This window comes from Pseudopipra pipra, chromosome 6 (genome assembly GCF_036250125.1).
Source record: "Pseudopipra pipra isolate bDixPip1 chromosome 6, bDixPip1.hap1, whole genome shotgun sequence".
In the NCBI taxonomy this organism is placed as follows: Eukaryota; Metazoa; Chordata; class Aves; order Passeriformes; family Pipridae; genus Pseudopipra; species Pseudopipra pipra.
In genome coordinates, this window is record NC_087554.1 from 27,671,399 (window position 1) to 27,684,913 (window position 13,515).

Genomic DNA, 13,515 nt, shown 5'->3' on the forward strand with positions numbered 1-13,515 from the left:
CTTAAGAGGCAGAAGGGGGCAACTGCAATTGCAGTTCAATTAACTTGCTATGAGTTCATAAAAGGGGAGCAGAATCTTCAGATGACTGTATATTAAATGACCTTATCAACTTACTAGCCAACTGCTTGGTTTTCAGTTATTCTTTCCTTTTTACTCCTTTCTTGCACCCTGTATCTATTTTATAGTTCAGGCTCTTCATACACAGAGGTGTCCTTTCCTATTTGTCAGTACAGGACTGAATATATTTTGGGAAGTATCTGTACCTAACAAAACTACTTAATATTTACATCATCAGCTATTTTACAATTAAGTATTAGGAACACAAAATTTGTACAGCTCTCAGCAGTACTGACACCAGTACATTAGATAGTATTTGGAAATTGAAGAGTCAGAGCTTTAAGAAGAAAAATAATCAAAGATATTTTCTTTTATTCTATCCCAAAAGATCAGTGGAGAGAAGAGATCTCACCAGAACATTGAGAAGAGTCACTCAGTTCCTTTACTATGAGAATAAAGGCCCTTCCCTCATTTTTAAAGGACTTTGAGGTTCCCACTCACCTCTCTTCAGTTTTCAAACTCATATCCAGACTTTGTCCCTGTGAAAAGAGCGAACACATCTTACAACTGATAGCAATTATACAGGTGGAACTACTAAACAGAGGTTATGACATCAACAGAGTCACCAGATACTAACCAGAACAGTACTCTCTCTCATAAAATGACATCTCTGGAACACCTTTCCCTTGCACCTATTTCAGACATTTTCAATAGTCTCCGCAGAAAGTAAAAATATACTCAGAGAGCAGCGTGAAAGAAATTATTTCTTCTGCAAGTGTCTTGCTTTTCTCCTCCTCTCATAATTTTCTTTCACACTCTGACAGACTTTTTTGCTCTAGAAAGTGATGAACTTCATACTTACTTTGCAAGACCCCACTGTGAAAACATTTTTAGAAGAACTTCACAGAGTAATCCCATTATTTCATTCTAGATATCCAAGAAAACGGTATTCCTGAGAATGACATGTAGCCTAACTTTCCACATGCCTAAAGGCATTGGAGGAAAAAGTTATCCCATGCATGCTAAAACAAATGCAAAATATTGACATTACCTCTCCCAAAGAAATGCTTCTATCAACTTTTTCTCCAATAGGAAGGGAATTAACTGGTACAGTTCCCAATCCCAGAACTGTAGTATGCTTTTCAACATCAGGGTTCACGCCATCCTAATAAAAACCAAAATCTTAATTGAGCTCCACAGAAAAAAAGTTAAAGGTATGACTTTCATATGTCAAAACAGCAAACAATTCTTAATATCACTACAGCTAAATCTTTCCCAAAAGTCTAAGGCTTTTCAAGAGCATCCTGCTTTCTGCTTGACAGATCTTTGTCAGGATATTTCTTTCATTCAAATGGGGGTTTTTGTTTTTTGTTTGTTTAGGGGGGTTTATATGTTTGTTGTTCTTTGCTTTTTTTAATATACCTGTCTGCCACAAGCAAAAAATCTTCACCTTCAAGTACAAAACTTTCCCCAAAAATAGTTGTGTTCTTGCAATCTATCTTCAAAGCAGGATTTGGAAAAGATACCAACAAAGCAACAGCATGAGACATACAAAAAAAATACTACAAAATAAGCAATAAGATAGTTTCCCTAGGGACAAATGATAGCATGTAATTTACAAAACCTAATCAATTTTAAAAGCGGAGAAAATTAAAGTTTGCCAGGAAATCCTTGAGTTTTCTCCCATGCAGCAAGTGACAAGCTCTCAATACTGAGCTGTGTGCAGATTCCTAACTTTAAAAGACATATACCAAAAAAACCTCATATCAGAGGGTCACACGCAAACCTACACAGCCTACCAGTGGGATGGAGCCCATACATCCACCACAGGGCTCAACCCTTGGGAAGAGACAGCATCTTGAAGGAACAACAGGTTGTCACCCTTCTCACACCAAGAACTGAAGTCAGACAAGGAACTACTCATAGATTTCACAGATGTTTTCTGACCAATAACAGCTGTCCTGAGTCCAATGTCCGACTAAGCTCACTGTCCTCCTCCTCATAACAGGGGAAAATAACATGCATTTAGGTACAGGGCAAGCAACTCTACCACGTTACTGGCACTCTCCTACTTCTGATAAGAGAAGAAAGGTCAGACTTTTATGCTCTATGCCAGCCATTGAAGGAGTATGTTCTGCTAACCAAGGTGGTTGGGCTGAGGTTTACCGCCTGCTCCAATCTCCATGGTTGACTTCTACTGTGTTTTTGCTTGCCCAGCTCTGAGTCTTTGACCACTTTAGTCCAGGTCTCTCTCTTCAGTTCATGTCTGCTGCCTAAACAACCCCATGTCAAACCTATTCTTCCATATACTTTCTTGTGTCCTCCATAGTTGCCTCTAGAGTAGTCAAGATCACCATTTGCAATCATGCTGCCCAACTGCTTGTGGGCATGAAAAATATCACAGAATAAAGAGTTTCCTTGCTCTCATTTTTGGTGGCAACAGTCATCACAATGAATATTCAGTCACTCCAATAGGATGCACACGCTGCATGGGTACTTGTACAGACTGCAAAGTAATAGACAAAGCTAAATAAACCTTTACAAGTGACAACTGATTTACAAGTTTCTAACAGAAAGGACTTCCTATAGAGTATCTTCATGCAGCAAGCATGCACAGAGTTAAATTTCTTTAATCCCTGAGTTTGAAGAAATTTTAAATTGTTGGGGAGTGTATATTTTTAAGACAATTTCACTTCCTTACGCAATGTCAAAGACACAATGCAAAGTCTGACATTTTAAAACAAAAAAAATAGTACTGTGTAAAAAACAATGATAGATAAAAACTTATCTCTCTGCCCATAAATTCCTAATACATGCCCAGAAAAAAATACATTAATTCAAGGCAAGCTTCTAGCCTAGAAAATTTTGATCTGAGCAGTTACAATATTACGAAGTTGCATCCAAAAGGTACATCTGGAAGTGACTAGTAGCCTTTTTAATAGTTGGTCCCTAGCATCACACAAATATTTTACTTCATAAGAGACTTCCTTTAATGCAAGCTTTTGACATCCACAGGTACCTGAATAAAAACCAAAAACTGACATCACTGAACATCTGAAGAAGTCTTTGGCCCTCTTATGATCAAATCAAGGCCATTCAATTTATATTTAAGGACATTTTCATGGAAATAAAGTCACCAGTTTTGGAGTGGATTTACTCAAAAGTGGGTTGTAAATTTTGTAGTAATCAGCATGGATGCTTACCTGTAGAACAGATATGGTTTGCTCCAGCTGCACTTGCAGTTCTGGACACATTTCTTTATCCACATGAAAAACAAATGAGGTTCCATAATGCTTCTCATTATCTGGTGTCCAAGGAATACTCAACTGCTTTTGATATGCCCCTGGGACAGACAACTTAACTTCACAGCACCCTGTGCATTACAAAAAAAAGTTTAGATCACAGGAGCCATTTAAATAAATGTTGAAAATCAAGTACTTGTTAAGTGTAGCTGAGACTATGAAAACACAAGCAAAAACTCTATTGTGTGGTACTCAGTAGAAGTGACCCTATATTATTAAGTATTAAAAATAAAAGCAAAATTGACTTAAAAAGTAAATTTTGTAGTCAGTACATTAAAATGCACTGTATAGACAGAGATTCAAGTCTCCCTTCTCTCCCAAGGAATAAATATGCTGAAAAGTAGTGCTGACTTCAACTCTACAGGCAGCCCTACCTTGCTGTTTCTCTTCTGTGTTTTCCCCTTTGTTAACAGTGCCTTGCAGAGACAAGCAAGGATGAACCTATGTAAAAAAGAAAACAGCTCTGGTTATACAATTTTTAGTTCACTTCTTTGTTGAAGTGAACTATATGAGGTGTAGGTTTACAGATGCAAGCTGTCAAAAAAAACCACTAAGGATTGTTTTGTTATTTCAAATAAAGACCAAGTTTTGTTTCACTAGGACAGGATTATTTGCTCTTGTTTCAAAATCAAAACCACTCTCCTTATTCCAGTTACTGGAGCTTTTTGCAACCAGTACTTCATAGTTACAAGCTGTCAACATCTGAGGGTTTTCTGGTTTTTTACCTTTTTTTAAAGCATGTGTGAGTACCTATTCAGAACCTGTTCAGAAGCAAGCACTTCATAAATTTTGCCATGACTTTCTCTCCCAGCTTGTCCATGTCCTCATAAAATTTAGTCTCTCACACCATTCAATCATCACCCCTTTAGGACAGTAGGTAAGATACTTAGTAGGCCACAATTGCCCTAAAAGAAACTACTCCACTGCCTAAATGTAAGACTAATTTGCTAAGGCAAATTGAAACACAAAAGCTTCTCTCCTGTGAAACAGTGTGCAGAACTGCGCTGTTAAGTGCCACCAATTTTTCAGGAAAAAAAAGTTAAAACTCTATTTCAACCATTATCCTTTTCTCCTTACAAAAAACATGACACCAGTCCCTTTTCTTTGGAGGGAGAAAGGAGGTAATAATACCTTTATTTTTAACGTATAACACACTGATTTTCTTAGATTGATTCACCCAAGAGAACAGGGAGGCAACACCTACTTAGTAATGGCATTGATAAAAGCTTTGAAGTAATATGTGTTAAAATTAGAAGAGGGACTATACCTGGCCAGCATCTAGGCTAGAAAACACAATACCATCTTCAAGACTCACTTGCCTCATAAAGACATTTTTTGTTTACATTTTTTATAGCAGCCCTACTGGGAAAAAAAAACCAACAAACCCAACAACAAAAAACAAGCCACACCTTTCTGCGAGTTACTATCAAGTTTTAAAAATTGAGGAAGATTTTTAAATCAACAAATTGAAAAAAGAAAGGCAGATGCTGGAGAGAATAGGAGCTATTTGGAAGCAGGAGTGGAACACTCAACAATTCTTGCTACTAAAAACTTACCTTCTGGAGTAAATCACAACATATATGATTCTGACTTCCATGTACTCACCACAAGGACTCCATTGGTCAATACCTCTGCAGGGACATCTGAGCTGAGAAAGTAAGAGATTTAACGTAAATGAGTTCTGTTTCTAATTTGCTTCATCCTACTTTGCAAACTAACTGCCTGGACAAGCAGTGGGGTAAAAAGGCCCTCACTGGGGGATATCTGTGCACACACCAAGCATATATCCCTTCACAGAACAGTGGAGGCTGGGAAATAAAAAAATTTGTCTGCAACTATAAGCACGTGCTATAAGATTTCCCCATCTCTGTTACTGTGATAACTTAGAGAAAAGCTGAGCTTAGATAGGCTATTAGATAGATTAAATACTCATCTGTGTATTTCACATGGTGAACTGTGAAAGCTTTCTACTCCTAAGTAACTAATCCACAAAGTGTTCATTTACTTCTCAAGGAGTCCAGCAAAATTTATTTCTTTTTTGGTACCCCAAAAGTTTTGATGACTGGAGCATTAAGGATATTTGTGGTCAACCTTTAATGAATCAACTCAAACACCACGGGGAACTATAAAGCATTAGCCTTTCTATGGGCAAGACTGTCCCTGCACAGAAAAAGTAACGAAGACAACATATTTTCAGAGCTCAATTTCATTCAGCTCTTCACGTAAGACTCACCATTTCTCCAAGTAAAACTCTACATCCAGCTCTTCATTAGCCTTTAAAAACAAAAGTTGGACACTAGTGACCCTTTATCTTGAATATATACTTATGAGACATTTTTCCAAGAGATTAAGCCTTCTTCCTGTTACATACTTATAGTAACCTCCTGTTAAAGTAACGGCTTTTATAAAAGTTCCAGTTAAATTTTGAAATATTTAAATTTATGCCTTTAGTTGTTCTTATTGTTCTTTAAACACTCCTCTCCTCCTGGACATATCCTATATGACCGGAGACATCTATGTTTGAAAATACAAGGGCACACAAGTGAGAGTTGGCTCTCAGATCCATTACTCTGCTATGAGAAGAAAACCCTCCTCTGGCTCAAGTTCCACTGCAGCGCCATCTCTGCAAATACCTTCTACATGAGGTTTTGTGCTATCTCCCAATTATTACTATCATTTCAGGAGCTTGCACTCTTAGGTCATTGCTTTATTTGTCTTCTACAGACTTTAATCCAACCATCTTTTCTCCTACCATAACATATAGTAAATATTTGATACCAGACATAATGCAGCTTTTAAAATAACCAAGTAGAAGCCAACTTGGGTAATTTTCTTTACTAAAGTTGGAATTTTCAGATCCACAATTATGGATCAAGATGACTTAAGCATTTAGCAAATTGGTACAGTTAGTGGGAACAAGGGAGTTACTAAGCTTCTTTCCATGATGACAAATCATTTGGAGCGCCTGTGCCACTGCCCAATGTCTCCCTGAGAACTGCATACCAGTTATCTTGCTTCTGACCACACCAACAGTATTGAAGCCCAGTTTCTCAAGAAAACACGTTATTAGCTCACCTTTAATCCTGATCTGTTGTAGCAATGTGTTTGTGGTATTTACAAAATAGATCAGATTGGTGATGTGGCTTTATCTATGTAAAACAGGCTGTCTTGTTGTAAGTCCATAAACAGGTGCACAGGATTTGAGAGCAGCTGATACACACATCACCCACATAAAGCAGAGGTTTAAGGTACTGAACATAGTTCAGAGAAAATAAGCTTTTCTTAGACTTCGGACTTATTAGATATAGAGCTAACCTTTGCAGCAATAAACTTCTTTTCCGCAAACTGATGATGCCAAACCAAATAACACAGTCTATAGTCCCCATAATGATTACTGACTGCAAATGTCTTTCATTTTAAAACCAGTTTATGTTCCTCTAAGTCTCATGAAAAATCAATTCCCTTTAAATGAAGATGTTTTAACATCTTCAGAATGAGAGCAGCAATCACAAGTTTTATTTAGTTGGGGCATGCCAAAGGCTGTGGAAAACACATAAAATCACTAGGGATTTTAGAAACATCCCAGTTGACAGTAAAACCACATATGCTGTCATCACCTGTTGATTCAGTTTTCCCTTCTAGCTTCTACAACACAGACAAGTCAACCAGCACATACTGCCAGATATCTGTAATGATGAGCTGCAGCTATTCACAGTTGAGCCAGGGACTAACCTCAGGGTTCAACCTGAAAGTGCGCAGCAGGGGCCGACCCGGCTTCATGCCCCCTACATCGAAGACAATAGACGTGAGCTCATCACTGACAAGGACATCCTTATCATAGAGTGTCAACTCCAGAATGTTCTAAAACCAAACAGAAACAAACAGCCTAAGATCAAAGAACAAACACTTCCTGGGTATCTGTATACAATAGACACTCTGTGCATTAATCAATACCTTTCCCATTCCTGAAGAAAATACACTATTTTCAGCAGAGTTTACAGCATAGTTAAGAAAAAAAAGCTCCTAATTGACAACATGTAGGTAAAATATTTTCTGAGCTTCCCAACTAGAGAGAGGTTCCAGCTGAATGCATGTGACAGTACTTTCCACCCACTTCAGGCACAGATTTGCCTGAGGAAGCAATAGCAATTTCCACTCTTCTAGCACGATTCAGTCCAGGATGTTAAAGGGACTGATCACTTCCCGCTTGGCACTGTCTCAGAGCTGGTAAGTTCAAGAAAAACTAACTGAAATAGACACAATGAGTACATACGGCACCCAAAAAAAAATGGCACTGCAGCAACTAGTTTTCAAGGAGACAAGTCTAAACGTAAAATTGTGCCAGTATAGTCTCGCAGCAGTAACCAGGCTGAGGCCTCATAAGTCTGCAGGGGAAGAAAAGCTAAACACTAAAGCTTAGCTTTCAATTTTCTTACCATTTAAGCCAATTAGCATTCCACATTTGTCACCAACCATTGTGGAAAGGTACTCCAGTGAGGGGGGTAGTTTCTTGTTAATAAGCACCTTATTCCAAAGCCTAGGATGTTATTCAGAGCAATAGTATCATACTAAAACTGACCTTCTAAAGTACAGTTTCCTTCCCTCTGGCATTAATGGCTACTTTGAGAATGAATTCTGACAATCTGAAGACTAGTAGCAGTGAGTAGAAATTTGGTTCCCATTATCCTCATTCAGACAGCTACACTGTAAAAGTAGAAGCAAACATCAAATAGAAACTTGTTTTATTATGAAATTTCCTTGAACTTTACCAGGTAGTGCCATAAATTCCCCTTCCTGAGTTGCATTACAAGGATGTTTACGGAACAATTCTAGCTGCAATTTACACGAGAGTGCAGTTACAAACTGCTGTGGTTATCACTGGACATGCATAGTACAGCTTTTTGTACCACTGAAGGCAACTGACACCTTCCAAGCAACACTGGTTTTGAGGGTTGGTTTGAATGAAGTATCAAAAGCAAGCCAGTATACAAACACAAGTAGTCCAACCAGCTCCACAAAGTGCACTCCTTACCTTGACAGCACTATGGATTCGATACCGGAAAGTTTCATTCCATTCTGGGTTATCATTGTTGTCAACAACCTGAGTTCGGGAGACTATGGGAGATGCAGTGGGCAGCTTTAGTTCCACATAGCAGTCTGCCTTGGACACTACAGCAGAGAGAGCAGAGACAGACATCAGAACGACTTTAATCAAACGTAACTTTTCCCATAAACTCCTCATTTTCTAGATCTCATTGCATCATAGAAAAGTGCAAATTTAAGACTGGACTTCTAAAGCAAAAGCCTTTAATGAAGTACATGTTCTCAAACGGCAGCAAATTGAATATTAGGTACCTATATTTCTTTTTTTCTCATTCATCCAAATCATAAAGCCCTTAATAAAAGAAACTACTATTTTAAATGAGGAAGATCAAATTTTGAAAAATGATTACTGCTGATACCAGGCTCATTGTCTCTTGTCTTGTCACTGGGCACCACTGAAAGAGCCTGGTTCCATCCTCTTAACACCTTCCTTTTAAATACTTGTACATATCAATGATATCACCCTGAATCCTCCACTGTGTCACTAAGTAGCCCCAGATCTTTCAGCTTTTCCTCATATGAGAGATACTCCAGTTTTTTTACCACTGATCACCATCCTCTGAGTTTTCAGTCCAGCTCCCTGTCTGCTCATCCAGCCCATACTTCATCAGTTTCTCTATGAGAATCTTATAGGAGACAGTGTCAAAAGCCTCACTAAAGTCCAAGTAGACAACATCCACCACTGCTATACCTTCATTTAGTCTGGCCAGGAGCTGAGCTGTCTGTTTCCAGAAACTAAATAAACTGAAAATAACTGATTGTCTTTGAGTTCTTTCTTCCAGTTAGGGCCCCTTCTTCAATGCAAGTATGGGAACAGTTCTTCACTCCAGTTGAACATATAGGCCATGAAAAAGAACTCTTCACAGTCTGAACCTATCCCTCAGCCTCTCAAGAGGGTTTTCCATTCCTTGAACAGCTATTTAGCATTCCAGGTAGTTCAGTGCTGGATGCCAGATATAAACTTAAGGCAGACTACCTTACTGGATTAAATCTGAAGTAATTAAATCTCAAATGAGTTTTAAAGATCCAAATGCCTCAAACATTCCTGAGATCTTTACTTAGATGTGTAAATGGAAGAAAATATATACCATGCTATCAAAAATAGGAACAGATAAAAAGCAGCTTGTCTTGGAATCAGTCAACTACCTACTTCCTTAAAGGCTTCAATGGCAAATAGCAGGCACATGAAATAAAGCACTACTACAGCTGAGAAAATAAACATTTGGAAGCTAGAATTGAAGATTTCTATTTCCAGGTTCATGAAGACTGTTAAGCAGGAGCAAGGGTGAAACTTGTCATGACCAGAGGGCTGAATCCAGAGAAAGGAATACAGAATAGGTCACAGTAGGACAGGTGTAGGAGCAGGGAAGAAAAACATTATCAGGAGTTGATCTTGTTCTGCAAAGTAGCACGCTTAATCTGCAGCTTGGCTCACATCAAGATTTTAAAGTATACATAATGCTTTACAAGAGAAGCTTTTGTTCAGACATAAAGGCAATACAGTATGTGTAAGTAAGAAGCTCCCTTAACAATGCTGCCTGTGTTAGAGGTATGCACTGACCAACCAACCTGTTTACATAATACCTTGACTAAATACTTACACAGATCTGTACCCTTGATGTTTCTGGCTCGGAGGACTTTCACTGTTAGGTTGTAGTAAGGGTGCTTTTCCCACTGAAAAGAAAGGAACAAGCTAAGTTTTTAACTCAATTGCAATGCCTGTTCTATAAACACACTAGAATAAGTCCAGAGAAACAGATCAGACCAGCCAGCCCAAAATAAACTACTAATGAGTCAGTTGGGGAATCTCTGCAGCACTTTCAGTGTCCTGGAGGAAGACCAAAGGAGACCAGAAGGAAAGACAATTCCCTTTCAGCAGCACGAGTGATATCTTAGAGTAACTCCTCATAGACTTCAGAAAATAAATCCCTTATTTAGGGTTTCCTCTAATTATAGATCAATTTTTAATTGCTTCCTTAGTTCATTCTTACTGGACGATAAACAGATACTGAAGCTGCTGAAATAATTATGATCATGACTCGACTACTTGCCAAGGGCACATGCACGCTTGAGTAAAAGCAGACATGGCAAGAATCTTAACAGTATGGTCTCAAAACATAGAAGGCATATGCTGTTTACAGTGAGAAAAAAAAAACACTTTCTTGCAGGAACACATACTTCATTGCAGTTTGAGCAAGAAAAGACAAAACTTAAATTCCTTTTCATTCTGGACTGTTACTGATATCAGCACTCTAAACATGCATGTGACTTTACCAACATAGATCAAAATGTAATCCGTGCTCTTGAAAGCTTCTGGGAGACTATTTTTGGAAAGTAATATTAGTATCTAACTGCCAGCATGTGAAGTGGGAAAAAAAGCCTCACTGGATTTTAGAAGATTATGAAGGAAAAGTGGGGGGAGGGTAGGAGAAGACAAGAGAAAACAGCATGGGGTGACTTAGTACAGAGACTGCACAGAAATAATTGTGTAGGGCTCAGGAACAGAATGGGATTCTGCCTCATTTTCATCAATTATGACACAATCCTGGCCAGCTAGGAACTTTTTCTATTCTTAAATCACATTTTCAAAATGCTTTTCACAAGTGGTCAATAGCTTACATTCATAATTTCCTACATGGTTGGCTTGAGACTAGAGTTTAACTTCAGATACGCTAAGTATTCATCTACAACTGAATTCAACAGGATCTTCACTTACAAAAAAATGCTGCAGACTGACAAATGAAGCACTGAAACAGATTTCTCAGAGAAGTTGTGGATGGCCCATTCCTGGAAGTGCTCAAGGCCAGTTTGGATGGTGTTCTGAGCAACCTGGTCTAGTGAAAGGTACCCCTGCTCATGACAGGGTGGTTGGAACTAGATAATCTTCCAGGTCCCTTCCAACCCAAATCATTCTATAATCCTATGAAATATTATATAAATACATACATATCACTACATACTACATATCACTAACAGGAATCTCAAGGAAGCCAGTGAACCTTGAATTGTTAAACTCTTCTTGAATATTCCTTATCTGATAAATGGCACTATACATGCATCATCTAATATATCACACATGCAGGTACCAAATTAAATTTGGACAAATAAACCCCAATTATACTGTTATTAAAGGACTCTTATTTGCAGCACTGACATGTTGAAGATACTTATTCCTTTATTTGTTTCTGGGAACAAGACATGCCTTTACATCTAATATCACCATGAGCTTCACCCTTGAGATGCTAGTTTTTCTTCCTTTATAATAAACCTTTCCTAATCCCTTTTATTCAGTCACTGACACTGCTTTCTCAGGCAAAGCCTAACCTCCTTTCTACCTCAACAAGTTGAGGAATGCATTACACAGAGAAATTCAAGACTGTGTGTCATTCCCACCAACTTCCTAAAGTTGCTGCAATTCTCCTGGTTTTTGAGAAATGAAGCTACATAATCACACTCCCACAGCTGTGAAAGCCATCTTCACTCACATAGCCTGGCTATCACTTGAAATTCACACACTATTAGCAGAGGAAGCTCAGAACACCCAGAAGATAGCCTATGTCTCTTTTATTGTATACCATCTGTCAAAATGTAGTTACGTGCTCAAAAAAAAGTCCTTTCCAAAGGTCTCTAACAACCTTTGATTTACAGCCAGTCATTACACAGCTGAGGATACGTTTTCCACACCCAGATCATAATTTAAGGGCCTAGAACCCAACTGACATTTCACTGTGCTCCCAAGCCTGCGCTATCAATTATGCCAGAACCTTCTCATATGCCTTTTGTACTTATCTTTTAGCCAAGGCATAGCAAGGTCATAGCATGTTGCCAGGTGAGCTTGCAGAGTAATGAAGCATGGGAGTATCAGATATGCTCTACCTGAATGATCAAGGAAAAGGCAGGCAGGAAATCTGTATGGGAAACGGAGAACAAATACAGATGACAGTTCTGCCTATACCAGTATATGTGACAGCATATCAACGAATGTGTCTGATGCAAGCAACTAATTTCTACTTTGCAGTCTAATGATTTTTCAGAATCACTGCTTTTCCAGAGCTTAGGAGAGTCCATCTGAAGCAAAAAACCCCAAACCTTTAAATCCTAAAATGAGGGTACAAGACTGAATTTTCACATACTTAATTTCGCTAACAATTGTCTGTACCTTTCATCTAAACTGAAGGTGCTGATTCAGCAGCAAGCAACTGTAAAACTACTCATCCCAGCTACAGGACCCAGTAGTCTTTACTCTCACATAGCCCAGAATAACTGTCTTTATTCAGTGGGATGGAAGTGTTGGGATCCACTCCACATCTGTCAGTGCATGCCAGTTGCATTATAAAAATGTTGTCATAGCAAATAAAAATATATATTTTGTGTTCACAGTTACTGGGAAAATCAGGTAGCTCAACGAAATGTCCGGTATACCAATGGAGCACCTTCTCCCCATCTTGTTCCTGCTCCCAAGTAAACATGCTGCCCATTACTTCCTTGTGGCCAAGGTGTCACAAGTTCACTTTTAAACTCAAAAGCAAACGCCTGGCTTTCCTAGGCACTCTTTGCAGCTTCCCTCCTCCCCCAAGAGTGTGCATCTGCAGTCGTGAATGGAGGCTTACAGATGCAGCCTTAAGAACCATAATCTTTTGGCAGGCAAGATTTATAGTTAGTCAGGTTACAAGTAGTGCTAGCAGCTCAGTAACACAACAGCAGTGGCAAACACTGGGGTCACTCTCAGTTTATTGTTGTTTGCCTTTAGAAGTGTGAAAATAAAGCTAAACTCTGGAAAATTAAAGAGATCTGATCACGTTAAACTCACTTACAAAGCCAAAAGGGTGATCTGCTGCCTCACTCCTTGCTCAATTGCTATCAATTAGACAATACAAAATCTCTTCCTACCAGCCAGCCCAACTTCACTAAGTAGTGTTAACTTTTTAAATTTTATTTGTATAGTAAGTACTTAAGGGGAAATATAACATTCAGTGGTTTGCATGTTAATGGAGGCTAACACTAGCCTTTTCTACCCTGATTTCCCAAGTACTAAACAACAATATTAAAAAGT

At 38.5% G+C, this 13,515-nt stretch overlaps 1 protein-coding gene across 4 annotated transcripts in view; it reads right to left on the reverse strand.

Annotated features, from left to right (window-relative positions):
* PLA2G4F (phospholipase A2 group IVF) overlaps positions 1-13,515 on the reverse strand; it is a 29,047-nt gene that overhangs the window by 10,947 nt on the left and 4,585 nt on the right. For 3 of the 4 annotated variants that reach the window (XM_064658136.1, XM_064658134.1, XM_064658138.1), the window contains exons 2-10: positions 10,064-10,136; positions 8,392-8,528; positions 7,092-7,220; positions 5,593-5,633; positions 4,965-5,007; positions 3,734-3,800; positions 3,261-3,430; positions 1,109-1,222; positions 559-596 (exon numbers count right to left, since the gene is read on the reverse strand). In XM_064658136.1, the coding sequence (XP_064514206.1) occupies positions 559-596; positions 1,109-1,222; positions 3,261-3,430; positions 3,734-3,800; positions 4,965-5,007; positions 5,593-5,633; positions 7,092-7,220; positions 8,392-8,528; positions 10,064-10,136 (812 nt within the window). The other variant, XM_064658137.1, reaches the window with a different exon arrangement.